General features: G+C 40.9%; 1 protein-coding gene across 3 annotated transcripts in view; it reads right to left on the bottom strand.

Annotated features, from left to right (window-relative positions):
• LOC141904606 (nucleolar protein 11-like) overlaps positions 1-10,294 on the bottom strand; it is a 40,846-nt gene extending 30,552 nt beyond the window's left edge. For 2 of the 3 annotated variants that reach the window (XM_074793217.1, XM_074793219.1), the window contains exon 1: positions 10,160-10,294. In XM_074793217.1, coding sequence (XP_074649318.1) covers positions 10,160-10,285 — 126 coding nt within the window. In that variant the 5' untranslated portion in view covers positions 10,286-10,294. Of the gene's footprint in view, positions 1-3,271; positions 3,346-10,159 lie in introns of those variants that run through there. The other variant, XM_074793220.1, reaches the window with a different exon arrangement.
• Between the last annotated feature and the right edge of the window lie 10,387 nt (positions 10,295-20,681).

Below are 20,681 nucleotides of genomic sequence, written 5' to 3'. Positions count from 1 at the left end.
TAGGTACCAATTTAATATGGAAATATTAACTGATTCTACTATTCAGCGCCCCTGGTGACCACATGCAAAACCCAATGACCTTGAAACTCACGACAATCATAGAACATGTCATGAACCACAACTTTGCAATTGATCATGGTAGCAAAATATGCCTAGGTACCGATATAATAGGGATAAACTAAGTTTTTCTACTTTTCAACGCCCCCTGGTGACCGTATAGAATAACTAATGTCCTTAAAATTCACCACAATCATAGATGATGTCATGAGCTACAACTTTGCAATTTATTGTGGTGACAAAATATTCATAGGTATAAATATCTAGAAATACTAAGTTATTGTATTATACAACACCCCCTGGTGGCCATATACAAAAACCAATGACCACCTTGAAACTCACCAAAATCATAGTACACGTTATAAGCTACAACCTTCCAATCGATTGTTGTAACAAAATATGCTTAGGTATCAATATAATGTGGAAAAACTTGTTCCCACCTACGAACGAAAACTGATGGCACAAAGATGGCCGCCAATTCGTCATAATTGGCTGATCAAAAATACCCATCTTAGGTATAAGTCATCCCTTTTCAAAGAATACCCATCACAAATTGCAATGGAAAATAGCAAACCAGTAGGAAGCAGGTGAGAAGAGGATCAAGAGGGTTAGGCAGAGCTGCAAATCTCAGAAAGATGTTGTCAGTACAGTTTTTTGAGTTTGTCAGTATTTTCTTGAGGTTGTCAGTATTCTTCCAAGAATAACGCGACACGAAAAAAGCTTCCAGTTCCTGTCCAAAAATGGAATTTCTAGCCAAGTGAGTCGACCACAAGATTAAGATATTGTAAGAATTAATGCTAGGATTTATATATTTTACATCGAAAGTTTCGATGTAAATCTATCTGTAAATGAATATGTAAAATGAATCATGTATATTATTTCAGTTTTACATATTCTATCTTGATATTCAATAGCAATGTGGAGATATACATGTTGTGATGTATTTTTTTAATTAAATAGTCCATCTATGTATCACTACAACTCTTCAATAAATAGCGGTTTTTATTCTAAATCTAATTGCTTTATTAATTCATAGCCCCTTATTACAGTTTATGATACATATAAGTCTTTTTATACTCTTAATTTAAAGTTTTTTTTGTCCTTGAATTAAATCATAAGACGCGCGCGCCAGAGCTCTCCCGGTGCGTCTCAGTAGTGTTACAATACAGCGCATGTATTAATAGCCATAGATGTTCTCTATTGATCACTGCTACTACAACAGGGAAGTGTGTCTGTGTGTGAGACTACAGTATTAAGATGAATAGCTGATAGGGTTCCACTGCTAATTGTAGGCCCACTATTGACTATTGAGTCAATTATTTTAAAGACTTTCAGAATTCTATTCAAGACCTTACTAAATAGAGAGCGACCATAACACCGTACACAATAGGCCTTATTAAATTCTGTAAAAACCATATGGGTTGGCAGCTCTGGTTAGAGTAAGGGTCCGTTTTACCTAGGGATAGGATTAGGGAAAGGTGAGGCTATATGTAGTTAAAACATTCGAGTGGTTTTCAGCGAGCTCGGTTGTCTAGTGGTAGGATGTATATGGCCGTCTACGGCGTCATAAAAATAGCCTGAACGTAGAAAATATATAGACTTTAAGATCGCATCGGCGAGTGCGTGGTCTGTTACTTAAGATTTCATCTATCATCAGTAAGTATCACAGGGGCTCGTATCAAAAGTTTGGGGGTGAACTGTAGCTTAGATCATCCAGTATCCCTGGTACTATACTTTTGCTGCCATAGCAATTGCAGTACAGGATATTTTGGGGGTCTCCGGGCCATTTAATCGCGATTTTGAGTGGTGAAACGTTATCAACTGGCCTCCACAAGTAGACATATTTAGAAAATATATGATGTTTTGAACTGTTTAAAACAGATTTCATCGATCCTTTGGATATTTCAAGAGTTATAGCAGTTTTAAATTGAAGTGTCTGTATAGGAGTTTCCACTCTTTTTCTTTAAATAGACGGACGACGGGCGCCAAAGGCGCCCGGAGGACGTCCCTTTGATAAACGCGTATATGTGGATTCTAGAAAGTGTCCTCTTAACTGATTCTGACTAGCTGACAAAGTCAGAAAAAAATGACGTCACTTGACGTCCGGTTTGAAGTTCATGGGGAAATCGGAAATAGAATTACGTCACGCTAAAATCCGGCAGCCCATTTACTAAAATCCGGCAATTTATGAATCGGGTTAATTCAGAATGTATTTATTTCATGAAATTTCGAACAAGATTGGGTCGATGAATAGTTTAACAATGAACCGCGTTGATCGAACGAGTTCGAAAATAGCTGAAATCCCCTTAGCAACGGGAGCAAATTCATGAAACAAACCGCGCGCCGGCGCCCGGTTCACTCATTATGAGTTTTCCGGTTTGCTCGGCTACCCGTACTGGCGGGGTAGTCTAGATAGGCAAATGAAAGCTCCGGTTTGCTGAACTACCCCTCTTTGCGGGGATGTGGTATGATGTTTGATCTGACAGTTTCAAGTGGTTAATGGGTGTTTCAAGTGCTTACAACGATGCTTATTACTTAATGTGGTACATGGTGGTTTAAAAAAAGATTTCATAATAATACGCTCAAAGTATAGGCCTACCGCGTGGGCTTCGTAGAAAGACCACTGCCTGTGGCCTTCCAAAATTTTAATTGTTCTGTCCGATTTGGTTTCGTCCAATTGAAAGACTGCCTTTTCCAGTTAGGGCATTTTTGGATCACATCACTCAGGAAATGACTTACGCTTTTGGGCCCTTTCGTCGGTCCCACGTGTTTCATTTGAGCTATAGACCACATGGTGACACAATGATGGTCAGAAACTGACCAATTGAGACATTCCCGAGTCTGAACACCTGACTGCGAATTTCGGAAATTTATCAAGTCATGTTTGTTTTCAAACTACCGAAGTATCATCATTGCAAATTCATAAATTGAACATCACTGACCACCACTGACCAATTCAAACTTCTCGAATATGAGTTCGATATACCGCGTTATGGTGTCAAACTAGAAAGGATTCGCCATAGATATTGAGAATTGATAAATTGACCATCACTGACCACCACTGACCAATTCAAACTTCTCGAATATGAGAACGATATACCGCGTTATGGTGTCAAACTAGAAAGGATTCGCCATTGAAAATTCATGAATTGACCCTCACTGACCACCACTGACCAATTGAAACTTCTCGAATGTAAGAAAGATATACCGGTACCGCATTTGGTGTGAAACTAGAAAGCATTCCCCATTAGAATTCATAAATTGACCATCACTGACCACCACTGACCACCACTGCCCAAGTGAAACTTCTCGAATATCGTCGAATTCGAAAGTGGTTGTCGTCGAATTGTTATTTCTAGAGACCAGCAGTATGTTTTGCTACTGTTTCTGAATGGCGTTGACATGATGGAAATATATTACTCCTAAATAGGTTACACATCTGGATCACAGCACCTCACTTGCCGCAGTGCGTAATTTTGACTGCATAGTAATGCTAATACATAAACTTTTTTACTACTTGACTCAAAGCTTGACGCGAATCATCTGAACAGTACTGCGTTTGAAAACGAATAGAAAATGTTTGCGAGAAGCACCTGCAAATAAGTTATGATAAGATTAAATCTATGGTTAATCGATGCTTAAAAAAACTATTAAATCACAGGCAAGATGACTAACAACCGTCTTTCAACCAATCAGCGCGATGCCAATTAATTAAATCATTAAACGCATTAGGCTCCTAATATTTGTAATCATTTGTCGTTCTTTAAACTTGGCCACTTTTGATTCAGAAAACCGCGTACTAGACCAGTGGTCACCAAGGCATTAAAAAAGTTTTGAAAATTCGATGGTAACGATTTGTCCGTCAAAAAACTGTTTCGTTAATATTTCAAGTTTTTTAAACTCTTGTACAGAATTCACTATATGAAAAGTGTTCATAGGAATTGAAATTCGGTGTGATATCAGTCACCTGTTACCCCTTTTTCATTGTCAGTTCTTTATTGCACTATCATGCGCTCTTCTAAAATAGAAAAGAACATGTGTGTTTCGTTATAAACAAGGTTAAATTCCAAACGCACATGAAATATCACACAATATACACATCTAGCATTTTCTCTAACTAGGCCCTTTCCAAATGGCAATTGTTTAGGTTTTTAACAGCCGACATTCAGAAGCACCTAAAAACCAGTGGTAGTGCTTGAGATTTTCAGTGTAGGTCACATCTCACATCGACTCGGCTCGCAGTCGGTTCGTTTAATGGGAACACATCTGGTTGACACTAGTTTCACAGTTGACGAAATAAGAAAACTTTTTTCAAATGCCTTTGATGACATCTTAAACATAGTATTCTTCTTAATTACATTTCGTTGATTCCATAGATATGTTTTTATGAAAATTGCTCCAGTTATAACGGATTCAAACATACATGTGAAATCATTATTTTCAAAATATTCAATTTTCTCCGCTTTTGAAGAAATTCTGACACAATATCATCTCCGCTCGACACATGATTTTACTTCGGCGCCTTTAAGGGAGTGTCCCTTAAAGTTGAGTTCTTACTTAGTCAAACAAGGAGATATGCCTGATTCCTTTTTAAAATTTAGATTTCGACAGATATCATCAAATTACTAGAAAGGGACAGCAGCGTTCGGTCATCCATGAAAAATACCTAAAATGCAGTCCTGGGGTTATGGAAAAACAGGACACGAAACATACAGAAAAATCCTTTGTTTGGTTGACTGAAATTATTATTGAACTCTTAAATAGCGACATTCAGAGAAACAAAAACATAAGAATATAATCTCGCCCACCCGTTAAAAAACATAACGTAATGATATGAGGCCATGTGTCATCTTTAATTGAAATCACATTATATTCATTCTCATGCAAGGATGGGTCTCCAAATTCATAGGATAAGGAGAATAATGGTTTGAATGATGAATACAACTGATAAAGCGCCAATTTCACTGATTCTTGCATATAAATGCTCAAAGGCGCTTTACAGTAATCGAGTAAACAGGTGCGTTTTTAGGAGTCTTTTGAATTTGAATTCAAATCGGGTGTTCATGACGACTATAGGCGCTTTTACGAAACTGAATCTTTGTAAATCGATTTAAGTTTCACGTTTACGGCACGCGGTTTAGTGAATCCGATTTGGTAAATCAACTCGTTTATGGACGCGGTTTAGTAAATTGATTTATTAAATCGACTAACTTGATCGGCGAGGCGAGCAAGTTAGTGGCGATTTAGTCAGTGAAATCCAACATGGCGTCCTCTTCGACCGCAGGCTAAAGACATCTATTGCAGACCATCATCTATCAATAATTCGGTCACCATTGACGCCCATTTTCTTTCGAATCGCGACCTTTAGATTGATAAATTGATTCGACTCATTTACGAAAAACGATTCGATTTACTAATCCTTACGTTTTCCAACATCGAATCGGATTTAGCTAAACCGAATCAGATTCAATTTCGTAAAAGCGCCTTATAATTGAGCATTCTAGGACTGGAGCACGAAACGTGTGGGATCGTCCGCCAAGGTATCGCTAAGGAGTCAGTCCGTGGTGGCTTTTGAAAGCGACGACCGCATATGAATGCATTGATTGAATGACATCTCAAAAGTCAGATTATATAAAATTAAACATGATATACGGATAGGTTCTTCCAATTAGGCCTATAGGCCAACTGGTAAAAATGAAATGACCCAATATGTGATATAAATGTTCAATCAAAAAGTAGAAAGTGAATCCGTAATTCAGTATGGTAGGCCTATTGTTACAACATCAAACACTCAAATTCAATCCTTTGTTAAATTGGAAGCCAGTGTAGATGAGCAAGTATCGTGGTCCCTGATTTTAGTTATCGTAATAATTCAAGCCACGCGATTTTGAACTGTTCAACAAGTTGGAGTTTGTGTAAAGATGAATGAGTTTGAAATGGAGTGGACTTCAGATATTACTGTTTGCATGCCTATGTCTATTACTTAATCTTTTTACTAATCATAGAAAATTGTGGTAGAATATTTGACTCGACGATTGGTTTTAGATTGTATCTCTCCAAGCCAGAGGTAATCACGGATATTGGACTACAAAAAAATTCCTTGTGTAAAGCTCAACTTTGTAAATTCCTGGAAAAGCTCGCCTCTGATATTTCAATAATGATTAAACATTAGTTTTCCCAACGAAAAACCTAAACAACCAACGTACGCTTGCTTTAAGTTTACCAATGCACTATCGTTGCTTTTTCTAGCTATTTGTACTGTTTGCCGCAAAAAGATTGCATCCTCTATTACAGGATTTAAGGATACAATTCTAAAACCAGTTAGTTTAAATTAACCTTTATACAATATGATACATGACCAAATACACTGTTAATATGAAAAAGATCCAATATGTACACATTTCAAATCTCGAACCAAGTTTTATCATTAGAAAATAACGACACAATGTTCGATCGTTCACTAGAGATCATCTTTTTGAATTTGTACACAGTGAATTTTCGTATCGTATTATGGTATTATCAATTCTCCGCATTTGAGTGTGACTATTCTACGAATACAAAGTTATTTTTAGCAATGAAGTTTTAATTGTCATTTTAAATGTTAACTATCCACTGGTATGTAAACTTACTAACTTTTGGCAACTGACCTCAAATCGTGGAATGGGCTCAGGTAGCCTGCTGATCCACTCTTTATTAATACTACTAAAGAACTATTCAGTATAAGAAGTAAAAAGTATATTAAAGTACTATTTATCTTTATATCGCAATAATTTGTGTACGTATGATTGAAAAACGATATTCTATGGAGTCTCGTGTTACGTACTTATGATTATTGTGTATAAGATCAATAATTAGCAACCTTCCACGGATACGAAGCGGCCTAAGTTTACATCCTACCATAATTTTCTCTAAACTCTCAGCATTATATCAAGATCGGTCTTAGAAAATATATGAAGGACGTGTTCACAGGTTAACGAGGCCAAAAATCTTCCTCAAAATTACAAATTTTTACGAGCAAAGATAATATACTTCATGCTTTTGGTGCAGAAATAATGGATGTCCACAAATTGCAAATTGTGTTTTCAATGTAAACGATCCGAGTGTGGAATTGTTTCGAATTCAGGGTTCTCCCATTTACTCTCCGGTATTTTACTATGTTTCAATAAGATACGTAAGTCGCACATTTGTTGTGATACAGCTTTCTCTATTGGTCAGCGTTGTGATCACTTAAAATTACCCATAAGTTTGAATTCTCACTGAACTACTACATCCCTTATAACGAATATATATTTCATATGAGGCGATTAACTTTGATGATCTGCAGTCAGTGGACAGCAGTTACGAAACATTCAAAACTACTACATTATCTTCCATCTATTCATTATTCATATATATGATAAGATATGATATGATATATGATATAATATCTCCTTTAGTGTTCAGTTTAAACGTCTTGAACGCTAAAGTTTGACAAGTTTCGCATAATGGTACCGATACGAACGTTCACACTAGTGAAATGTGCACGTTACAGGCTAAAATGCGCACGTTACAATTACAAATCGAAACGTTGTTCGTTCAAAACCCGATGTGAAAATCTTTGGCATTTAGTGGGAAATTTCAAAGTTAGCTCGCTTCCTACAATAAAAATTGGACAAGACTTTTAAAACAACACATTTAATAAGAGTAGTACTGACGAAGGATTCAGGCAATACCCCGTGTTATTTCTAAAAACATTTAACCGGTAATTAGACAGTACTGGTGTAGCTTGTACAGGTAAAAGAGTTGTTATATTTACCTTCAGACCGAATGAAATTATTTGATACGAGACACGACTAAGTTGTGTCCGAAACAGATAAATATAGCTATGTGGTCAGTATTGGTCAAGATTTGGTCACTTGAATAGTTGTTAGATGAAAGCCCACACCATTTCTAATTATTTGACACCAAACACGACTGTGTTGCTTCTAGAATAAACAAATTACTTTAAGGTCAGTATTGGTAAAATATTGGTCAGTTAAATAGTTGTTAGATCATAGCCCGCACCGTATCTAGTAGCTCGACGCCCAAACACGATTTTATTGCTTTACTAAACATATAAATTACATATGGTGGGTTCTAGTTAGTGGTAACTGGTCAGTACTGGTCAAGCATTGGTCAGTTAAACAATTTTTAGTTTAATGTCCACATTATATCTAGTTATTTGACACCAAATAACTTAATTGTTTGCAAAACAGATAATTTACTATATAGCCAGTACTGGTCATGCATTGGTCAGTTGATAGACCAAGGTCCACGCCACGAGTTATTTGATACTAAACATTATTGTGTCGTTTCGGAAAATTTAGCTGTTGGGCAATTTGTAGTCAGCCCTGGTTCGTTAGTTCTTATTTTGCAGGCATTTTATCTCGAACCACCGAAAGACTGAATTACTAATTATTTCAACAGATCATTAATTAATGGAAATGAAGATCAGTGTTAACTAAGTCCTTAGTCTGAATAAAATGTATGTGGTATTATATGGGTGCTATGGTGCTGTACACCGAACTGTAACTTTTTATTTTCACTACTAGGCCCTACCGTAATTGACTATGATGTTTTCAAGTGGTCTTAAGTACCGCTAATAGCCGAAAGTCGTTGATTTATGTGAAATTTACACACAGCGCCACCCGTTGGTAGTAAAAGTCACCCGAGCAATACGGGTGTTAAATAGATACGCTAGCATACCGGCATTCTCATAATGTGCCATCGCAGGCTCGAATCCCGGAGAATTATGCTCTCGTGCGCGCGTGCGACAGTCAACCCCAGCCGCAGCGCTGAAATATGTAATTATTTATCAAATTTAATGACCCTTAAACTGCGATGAGTCGCGTTGCTGTACGATTTGCTTAAAATTTCACGGCAGCGCGGCGGCCCGAGGATGGATCGGCACGGTTTCGCTCCGAGGAGCAGCGACATCGCGGTCGGCAAAAACATTAATCTCCGCCCCTTCTCTCACCAAATAAGGAATTCGCTACCGCTGGCCACTTGCACTATTAATTTTGAGCCGTAGATTCCCGGCCCTCGACATTCCCCCGAGAATTAGAGACAAATGAATATTTTTCGCGAGAAATCAATTTTTTTATTGACATTTGAATTTTACTGCTGATGATTTATTCGAGTTTTTTTCTGGCAGAAAAAAATTATGCGATCGATGCGTTTCAACGTGTCTTTCTTTTTTTCCTGTCTTCCTTTACTTTTCAAATGGAGCTAATCTCTAAATTAACACCAGGTCAAATTCTTCAATCTCGCAAACCGTCTCAGTTTCACCATAATGTCGGTTTTTACATTTCGTGTTTTGCAAAGTGGTTTATAAACCATTGAAAAATTCCTGATACAAATCGAAATAGTAATCTTTTTAGCAGTGGTAAACCGACCTACCCCGGGTAGCCAAAGACCAGTTTATATTTAGTTAAGAAATGGGTCAAGTTATTTTCATAGAAAACTGAATTCCATTAGATCTACAGATGAAATGAACAGGTTCGTCATAATTTTCCTAATCAAAATATAAGCCAAAATTTTTAATAACCAGAAATTAATCGAACCTTAAAGTTGAAGTTTCATCTATCTTTCCCCCACCACTTAACTATATGGCATTAGTTTTCATTTTTCCAAGCTTAACAATAAGAATTGATTTAATTTCTTCAATAATTTAATGCTCGGGGCCCAAATCTACAGAACAATTTCAATATTGAAATAAAATTGATAGACTTTAAGAGTTATAGTAAGAGTTTCTTGGCAGTTTCATTGACAACAATTAATTTTCTCGGTGTTCCTTTAGTCACTGACATTATTTTGAGTGGTTTTGTTACACTCCGTGAACGAGGTTGTTTTCGAATCGTTATGATTTCTTAATCTTAGTCGTAAAAATTAAATCAAGCTGCAGTGACGAAGCGTCCGTCACTTAGATTTCATCTATTACATATTATATATATGGTTCCAGGGATACTGTGTAACTCATCAACTGGATGATCTAAGCTACACTACAGTTCACCCCCAAACTTTTGATACGAGCCCCTGTGGTATCACATATTATCTAGCATGTTATGAAAGTTAGGCTACCTACATCATACAAAGTAAGGCCTTGGTTTTTTTGTGATATCATTATTGCATTTTTGGCTTCATTGGCCGGACTGATTCCGATTATTGACGATTCATTCCCTGGGAAATTGAAGATCGGCACGCTTTTCATAGCCGCTGCCATCTTGGTTAGGAAAATACAGAATTCCCGGTCTCGGCCGCGGTACCTACTAGACTGGTTGCCGGCCCTACCTACTCTGGGCCAAATTCGGTTATCAGTCCAACAGTGTACGGAGACGCCATGTGTCCGCTAGTACCCAGTTCGTGATACCCAGTGTGACTCTCGTGCCCACTCAAATTCTAATGGAAACTCTATTGAACATTCTAATTATTGCTATCGATTTCGGCGCTATAGATTTGATTTCTATTTCTTCTCTATTCCGGTACCCATTTATAAAAAAGAATAGCATGTTTTTTGCGCCTGATGTCTATAATAGATCTTTCTCAGGTGCTCCTGTTTGGTTAAATGGGCTGTATTATCGTCACGGTTTCTTAGAGGTTTTACATTTCTATCAAAAGTCGCTTTTAAATTAGTCTGCTGGAACATGGTTGGGTTCGATTCCTTGTGATTTATACATTGATTAAACGATCCAAACGACTCATAAGAAAGATTTTGTTCGAAACAAATTGTTTTATTATATACCATAGAATGAAAACAAGTGTTCCGTGGGTACCTTGTGACAATCAAACAACGAGTGCTGGTACCCAGTGAATACGAAATAACACGTGTTCTGTGGTACTCCAGTGACAATTAAATAATTTGTGTTCTGTGGTAACCAGTGTCAATTAAACAACTTGTGTTTCGTGGTACCCATTGATTAAATAATATGTCTAAGTCGAAACTTGATGAAGCGCACAGCCAGTCTTAAGTTTGAATGAATAAATAAATAGAGGCGAGTGCCCTTCCCAACTCATATAGAATTCTACATTGTAAAAAAACATAGGTTTCGCGGGGGCACCGGTGTTCGGCGTGGTCTGTGGCCAAAGAAAATCACCCAAAAGATCGAAGATCTATGAGCGAAGATTCGCCGTGATCAAATAGAGAAAAGGAATATTTGCGAAAAAAACATGCTTTGGGAGTGTTGATTACAAATTGAAAGCCTTGTTTGTTTTATCTTTCATACGACAATAAATCTTTCTGTATCGTCAGATATGTTCTACGAACGGCTTTAACAGTTTTATATGTTTTACACAAGCAATTTGTTAATATCTTCAGACCTGATGACCAGTCCGCGATAGCATTATATCCGTCTTTTGAGGAAAACTCGCCAATTCAGAGCCGCACTATTCAAAATCGCTGAAATCCGGAAGTGCCGTATCACCTCATCGTAGACGGCCGTTTTACGGAATAGTTCCTTTTACCTGGGATATTGCCAAGTCTTTTCCGTGAAGGGTTTCTGCTCTCTTAATAGCAAATATCCAAATAAGGATTGATATCGAGATACTTCATCGAAAATTCCAGTCATGTACGCCTACCCAAAGCCGCGTGCGCCGGCATTTTTTATCGCGCAGTAATTTGGCTATTAGCCAATCAGCGTAGAATGCGGCCTATTTAAGAGCGGTCAGAACCGCATTCCTGACATTCCGTGTTTGAGACGATAGAGAGGTTGTAATCGCTCGCTGAATAATCGATCTCTTAAAAATCGCCAGACGCACAGTCTAATTGCCTTATTCAGGTCTGTATTGACCCCGGAATGATGCGATAAGTCATTTCAAACCACGTCCCTAGGACAGGGCTCCGGCCCCGCTCGAATACTTCATCTGAACCCGAAATCAAAGGAGAATCCGACCAAGGATCACTGCAATGGAAGAACATCATAGCCGTTTATCCCGTATGAATTACGTTTATTCGACTTCGAGTGGACTCGCCTCGATTATTAGTCACTACCTTTTCTCGCTCGAAGACTTTCATCGCCTGAGCTTCGAGCGAATTCTTTCGAATCATGACTCGGGTAATCTGCGTTGTCTTGACAACGTGGGTTTCTCTCGAAGTCGGATAATCGCCCTTGCCGCCTCTCGAGACCCGAAATCGCTCGGAGGTCCGAGGCCTAGTCAAATCCTAATAGCCTGTTCATTTCGCCACGATTCTCGACCTGAATAAATCAATAAATATTCATACATGTCATTTTTAACTATGAATTGTTACTTCTTTTGATTATGCGTTCGATTTTTCGGAGTATATATATTCGAGCATGTTATTCTAGTAATGCGATTGCCTTATTTGCCTATGACTGTCGCGAGATTCAGTGGGATTCGGTAGAGCTTATGGAAACCGGAATAAAATTCAGACTGCACTTAAATTTTATAGTCGAAGAAACCGATCGCCTATTTTTAGTTTCTCTCGAATTTACGGTCGGAGTCGATTCGATTACGAATGGCCGACGTAACGAAAGTGGTGACTTCCGGCTGTGGTTCTTGAGAAATTCGACCGACTGTAGGCCCTACTGGTCAGAGTTATGTTTAGGCGGGGAAACCGAATCGAATCTCACGAGTTAGCAAATCGCATAGTATTTATCGACGATTGTCCTAGGGCGGTCATTGACCCCTTATTCTGTCCTCTCCAGGGGCAAAATCGACCTAGGCGTACCCACCTGAAGCGGGCCTATTCTGGACTTACCTGCTCTCGCTACCAAGATTAAAAGCCGTATATACTGTCGACCCCGTGCCGCTACAAATTGGTGGCAGCGGTGGGATCGTCGTTTTTTTGCTCGAATACTCCATGTCTGAACGCATAATTGAAGTAACAAGTCATTTTGTTCAACAAGAATATTACATGCGTTTCTATGTCCACGATTCAGGAACTGAAAGCTAAAAATGAAAACTCAAAGCAATCCGCTCGAATTTGACCTGTCCACGAAAAACCCCGACGGTCGAAATGCCTCTGATAAAATCTCTAGTGACCGCCCATCGAGCGAACGCTTACTTGCCTGCGGCGACTCTATTGTTTTGCCTTTACCCAAGGAAAATAGACTTAGGGGGGCTGAACCCGATGCCTCAAGAGACCTAATAGAGAGAGAACTCCACTCTTTGAACGAAGCTATATCTCGTTCAAACCCACGATCCACGATGAGAAAGACACGAAACGTCCCGCAAGATTCAAGTGTACCCGATGATGTTCACGAAGACCAAGGCGCATTTTTGAATACTCCTCGAATCTTTCGCCGCGCCCGCCAACAAGAATTCGAGATGTATAGACCCAATCCTATAACTCCGAGAGGGTTCGGGAGAGTCGAACCAGAATATTATTCTGGGAACGAGTCATGGCTCGATTATATTACCGTCTTCAATTCCATAGCTCGCATAAATGGATGGACGGGTTATATGAAAGCCGAGTTTTTATTCACTCACTTGCGTGGGTCAGCTCGCCAACTAGCCTGTACTCTCCGACCTGACGAGAGAGTCGATTTCGATACACTTTGCCAAGCGTTAGAAAGTCGGTTCGGTCCTGGACAACAGGCCGAGCTGTATTTAGCCGAATTACGAAATCGAAGACGTAAACGAGGGGAGTCGCTCAGAGAATTGTCCCAAGACCTCTCTACCAAAGCTTTGCTCGCATACCCTGATATGCCTCCCGAACAGCTAGATCGTTTAATTAAGACACATTTCCTCGATGCGCTAGACGATCGTGAACTTCGAATGGCTTTATATCAAAGTAGATGTACAACCCTGAATGAATTAGTCTCTATGGCGGTAGAATTGGAAGGCTATCGTCGTCTCGAAGACGAACGCGATGGCTTAACTAAGAAGTCGTACGAGAAGTCAAAGATGGCGCTCGAGTCGGCAGTGAAGTCGAACAGTTCAGGGCCGAGATCAAGTCCGAATTTTCGAAGATGTTCTCGTTATTCGAAAACATTTTACAAGCGCAGCAACGTCCTAACGAACGAAGTCGTTTTGACGCAAGGCCAAAGAGAGATTATTCACGTGTACAATGTTTCCACTGTAAAGAGTTCGGACACTTCAAGTCGAATTGCCCACGACTTCGAGGTTCGAACGGTTCGGCGGGAAACTCCCAGCAGTCGATGCAGTGAGAGTTCGATCGACTGCTCAGAAAACCCTCAATCTCTCGCATGCTGTCGAATTAGAAGTTAATAAGGTAATTATATCCGGAAGTTCGGACTCGTTACAATATACCGCTGAGATCAGCGATGTTCTTATTGATACTGGAAGCTGCGCTTCCATACTGAATTCTCGTAGTTATTATGAGATCCCGTCTAAAGAAAGACCGGGATTATTGCCTTGCCAGTCGAAGCTAATTTCGGCTAATAATAGTCATCTAAATGTGCTCGGTAAGATCACGACGAAGATTGAAATATTCGACCGGACAGTAGTTTGGGATCTGATCGTAGCGGATATCACCGAAGACGGTATTCTTGGCATGGATTTTTTTGTCGCATTTCGATCGTCAGATCTATCCGAAATGTCGTACTGTCGTTAGTAAAAGCCGTCAGTACATTGACACACGTGCCATTAAGACACCGGATAAAGACATACGAGTCGCGGCGTTAAAGAACGTGTCTGTCCCGCCTGGGGGCGAAGTAATTTTACCCGGTATTGCTGAAAAGTCACCTTCATTAGGGAAGTGGGCTATCGTGGAACCGGCAGTCTCGAAGACTATATCAAAACATATTTTGGCCGCTAAGGGGATCGTAGACACGGAGAATGAGGTTATTCCTATTCGAGTAATCAATCTATCCGATCAACCAAGGACTGTTTTTTGAGGTTGCACACTCGGGAAGATATCTCCGATTTCCAAAATTGCCTGTCCAGATAACGGACTCCGAGTGAATAACGTCACGAATAGTCGGTCGCCAGACCACTCTAGTAAACCCGAAATCCCAGACCATGTCAAACACCTGATCGAAAGAAGTACTAAGGGATTCGAACCCGACGAACAAAGAAAAATCGAGGCCTTGATTTGTGAATTCGCGGACGTATTCGCGAAGTCGGATTACGACCTCGGTACCGCCGCTGGGGTAGAGATTGTAGTCAATACTGGAGAGTCACCCCGGTCCGTGATCGACCCCGAAGAATGGCGTACGACAAGCAAATCGAGGCAAATAAACAAGTTAAAGAGATGCTCGAAAAAGGTATTATAGAACCTTCTAGTTCGAGTTGGGTATCACAAGTCGTACTTGTTACCAAGAAAGACGGCAGTCAGAGGTTCTGCGTCGATCTACGAAAAGTCAATAGCCTCTGTCCTATCGACGCCTTTCCCCTTCCTCGCATCGATGATTCTCTGCGCTCGCTCACTGGTACCCGCTATTTCTGCACCGCAGACATGGCTAGCGGTTATTGGCAGATAAAGTTGGACGAGAAATCGAAAGAACGTACGGCTTTCGCCATACCGAATAACGGGTTATACCAGTTCGTCAAAATGCCTTTCGGACTCAAGAACGCCGGAGCCACGTTCCAGCGTCTCATGGAACGAGTATTGAACGGCCTTCAATTCGAAGCCTGTCTAATCTACCTTGACGACGTTATTGTGTTCGGATCCGATTTAGGTGATACAATCAAAAATCTTAGAACGGTCCTACAGAGATTTCGAGAATCCGGTCTCAAACTGAAACCTAGGAAATGCCACTTTTTTCAGACCTCGGTTGCATTCTTAGGACACCTGGTGTCCGGAGAGGGTATTAAATGCGATCCGAGTAAGATCGAAGCAGTCATTAGTTGGAAGGTTCCCGGCTGTGTCAAAGAAGCTAGGTCATTCCTAGGATTTTCATCCTATTATCGATCGTTCGTCAAAGGTTACGCTGAAATTGCCCGACCAATTCAGAAACTCACCGAAAAAGGCAAGAAGTTTTTGTGGAACAACGACTGTCAGATCGCCTTCGAAACTCTGAAGCGACTGCTCGTGTCTGCTCCGATTCTCGCGTATCCTGATCCAAAACTCTCATTCATTCTCGATACCGATGCGAGTAACGAATCCATCGGTGCAGTATTATCGCAAGTACACGGCGATAACAAAGAGCACGTAATCATGTATGCTAGTAAAGCTCTCTCAAAAGCTCAAAGAAACTATTGCGTCACGAAACGCGAGTTACTTGCCGTGGTACACCTTATCAAGGCTTTTAAACACTATCTCGGAGGACGAGAATTCCTCCTCCGAACTGATCATGGATCACTCCGGTGGCTTATGTGTTTCAAAGAGCCGGAGGGTCAACTAGCCCGTTGGTTAACTACACTCGGAGGTTTCGCATTTCGTATTGAACATCGACCGGGGCGCTTACATTCGAACGCAGATGGAAAGTCGAGGCGGGCATGTTCGCAGTGTCAAAGGGCTGAACGACGATATAATGCGACCGGTGCGGTTGATATCGCACGCGCATGTCACATAAAGTTCTCGCCGTGCGAAGACTGGAACGACGCTTCTATTGCTCAAGCCCAAAAACGTGACACCGACCTCGAGTGGATCATACGCCATTTCAATCCGAGTAACGATAAGCCGAATTGGGAGAATGTATCAGGGCAGAATTCAGCCACAAAGTTCCTTTGGGCTAGATGGGATAAACTCCATCTTATCAACGGTGTTCTATATATTAGAAAAGAGCGTTCGGGTTTGCCTACGTCGACGCTCTTGTTATTACCAAAACCGTACCACCGAGATGTATTCGACCAACTTCACGCGACAAAAACAGCTGGTCATTTCGGTATCAAGAAAACATTGTATAAGATTCACGATAGATTCTACTGGAATAACATAGCCAGAGATGTTCGTGATTGGTGCGTCACTTGCCGCGAATGTCAAACGCGAAAGAGTCAAGCTCGAAAAACTAGGGCTGAACTACGACCCTCAAGTTCAGGTGTACCTCTCGAAAGAGTCGCCATGGACATATTAGGCCCATTACCTGAGACCGATAATGGTAATTCATATATTTTAGTTATCGGTGATTATTTCACTAAATACGTCGAATTCGTTCCGATACCGAACCAAGAGGCGCTCACTGTCGCCGATGCGTTCGTAAAGCATTTCGTCTGTAAGTTAGGGTGTCCCCTCGAATTGCACACCGATCAAGGGGCAAACTTCGAGTCTAAGCTCATGGCTGAGGTATGTAAGATTCTCGAAATTAAGAAGACGAGAACTTGCCCTTATAGACTTCAATCCGACGGCATGATCGAACGAATGAACAAGACACTAATTAATAGCTTGTCAATGTTCGTGAATCAAAATCACTCTGACTGGGACGAACAATTGCCGTTCATCGCTATGGCCTATCGATCGGCCGTTCATGATTCGACTAAATTCACCCCGAACTATCTGATGTTCGGGCATGAGATTCGCCTACCCATCGACTTAATGTATAAAGGCCCGCCTCACGAAAGCTCTCGTAGCTTAAATATGTTCACCGTAGAACTAAGAGAGCGTATTCGTGCAGCGCACGATTTGGCAAGACACAATTCTACTGTTCGGACTCGGAGAATGAAGCGTAACTACGATACTAAAGCCTCCGGAGTCGCATTTTCTGTCGGAGCATTAGTCTGGCTTCATAACCCCGCTTGCCCTCGGGGAATGTCACCAAAGTTATACCATCCGTGGGAAGGTCCCTGGACAGTCAAACGTAAAGTGAATGACGTAGTGTATGAGATACACAAAGATGAGAAAATTAAACGAGTGCATTTCGACCGACTTAAATTATACGAGCAAGAAAATGAAACAAGACCGCAATTCGCTGAATTGACCTTCCGGAAACCCAGTCCAGATCCACCCACTTACACCAGGTCGGGGAGAAGAGTTATACCACCACGGCTACTCGCTCTGTAACTTTGAAAATGATCATACATTTCAGAATGCACGGGACAACGCCATTTTTATGTGTCCACTGTAAGAAAGATTTCGCGTCGATGAGGAACCTCGAGTCGCACGATTTAAGATGTCAGAGTAAGCCGCATCAGGGATATGAATATAGATGCAAACTCTGCAGTTACAAGAACGGACGTCGAGACCTGATTCGACAACATGCTAGAAAAACGCACAGAAGACATTCGGAAGATACCAGATCCATCATCGAAAAAGTGAAACTCGTCGCGATAGACGACGATGATGAATTTGAATTTGACCCTCCGGAGATCCAGTGCTTAAGTCGCCCAGAGACCCCGATCCTTCATCCAACTAAAAGGAAATCGGGAAAAGAGAACAAGGTTCCAACCGGCAAAAGGCAGAAGACACAGACAGTAATTAAGGAAGAAAACCCACTCGCAACTCCCACAATTACCAAGGAAATACCGACGCCAAAGAGTCCACATTATAAAACAACTTCATTTCCAACGAACGACGATCTCCATAGAATTTTAGAGGAAATTAGGAAAGAAATGCCTCCAAGCCCGCTGCAGTTACTGTCTAAAACGACATTTACCCGTCCGGATGGTTCCGCGCGGATAATTTCCGTTAAAAGAAAAACGTCTGCTGCGTCAAAAATAGAAGAAGACAACCAAACAACCGAACCGCTGCTCGAAGCCGATATTAAGTCACCGTGTGTGCCCGAGTTGAAATCATTCGCCGCGGAGAAACCGATCATTCCGTGTGTAAAGCTACCCGAGATCAACGGATCATCATCGAGTGCAACAGAATCCGAATTATCTATCGAATCATGTGCCTTCACCAACAATGCAATACCGACAATGCCGCTTAGAAAAATCAGTTCTACCCAGATTAAACAAAACAACGATATGAGAGACGGTTCGACGCAAACCAAAGAAGATCGAAAGATAACAGAAGAACGACCATGGAAAGAATTGCATCGACACGGCGATATGATCTTGTTCGGCTACGCAGGCTCAGAGTACCAGTGTGTCTACTGTGAATTTTATCAACTTAAACTCTGCGCTCTACTTAAAAATCAGTAATTCGTCCGCCGCTTCGCGAACACCATTAAATTTAAAATGATAGTGCAATCTGTACAAAGAAGTAATAAAGATGTTTTAGATGTTTTATTATTATACAGAATATAGTTTATTGAATGTTATTATCATATACATTGTATGTAGTAATATCTTTTGGTCGAAGACACCGTCACCAGTTTCTCGCTTTCACAGAAATATTCGATTTTCCGTGTCTATTCTTCCGGTACTACTGCGTTATGCTTCCTTGTATGAGGACATACAAGAGTCTGGGGTGGGTGTATTGTGGCGAGATTGACCATGGAACCAACCTTCAGACCTGATGACCAGTCCGCGATAGCATTATATCCGTCTTTTGAGGAAAACTCGCCAATTCAGAGCCGCACTATTCAAAATCGCTGAAATCCGGAAGTGCCGTATCACCTCATCGTAGACGGCCGTTTTACGGAATAGTTCCTTTTACCTGGGATATTGCCAAGTCTTTTCCGTGAAAGGTTTTGCTCTTTTAATAGCAAATATCCAAACAAGGATTGATTTCGAGATACTTCATCGAAAATTCCAGTCATGTACGCCTACCCAAAGCCGCGTGCGCCGGCATTTTTTATCGCGCAGTAATTTGGCTATTAGCCAATCAGCGTAGAATGCGGCCTATTTAAGAGCGGTCAGAACCGCATTCCAGACATTCCGTGTTTGAGACACGTCGAGAGAGGTTGTAATCGCTCGCTGAATAATCGATCTCTTAAAAATCGCCAGACGAACAGTCTAATTGCCTTATTCAGGTCTGTATTGACCCCGGAATGATGCGATAAGTCATTTCAAACCACGTCCCTAGGACAGGGCTCCGGCCCCGCTCGAATACTTCATCTGAACCCGAAATCAAAGGAGAATCCGACCAAGGATCACTGCAATGGAAGAACATCATAGCCGTTTATCCCGTATGAATTACGTTTATTCGACTTCGAGTGGACTCGCCTCGATTATTAGTCACTACCTTTTCTCGCTCGAAGACTTTCATCGCCTGGGCTTCGAGCGAATTCTTTCGAATCATGACTCGGGTAATCTGCGTTGTCTTGACAACGTGGGTTTCTCTCGAAGTCGGATAATCGCCCTTGCCGCCTCTCGAGACCCGAGATCGCTCGGAGGTCCGAGGCCTAGTCAAATCCTAATAGCCTGTTCATTTCGCCACGATTCTCGACCTGAATAAATCAATAAATATTCATACATGTCATTTTTAACTATGAATTGTTACTTCTTTTGATTATGCGTTCGATTTTTCGGAGTATATATATTCGAGCATGTTATTCTAGTAATGCGATTGCCTTATTTGCCTATGACTGTCGCGAGATTCAGTGGGATTCGGTAGAGCTTATGGAAACCGGAATAAAATTCAGACTGCACTTAAATTTTATAGTCGAAGAAACCGATCGCCTATTTTTAGTTTCTCTCGAATTTACGGTCGGAGTCGATTCGATTACGAATGGCCGACGTAACGAAAGTGGTGACTTCCGGCTGTGGTTCTTGAGAAATTCGACCGACTGTACTGGTCAGAGTTATGTTTAGGCGGGGAAACCGAATCGAATCTCACGAGTTAGCAAATCGCATAGTATTTATCGACGATTGTCCTAGGGCGGTCATTGACCCCTTATTCTGTCCTCTCCAGGGGCAGAATC

This window comes from Tubulanus polymorphus, chromosome 4 (genome assembly GCF_964204645.1).
Source record: "Tubulanus polymorphus chromosome 4, tnTubPoly1.2, whole genome shotgun sequence".
NCBI classification, from domain to species: domain Eukaryota; kingdom Metazoa; phylum Nemertea; class Palaeonemertea; order Tubulaniformes; family Tubulanidae; genus Tubulanus; species Tubulanus polymorphus.
This window is presented reverse-complemented; position numbering and strand designations above follow the sequence as displayed.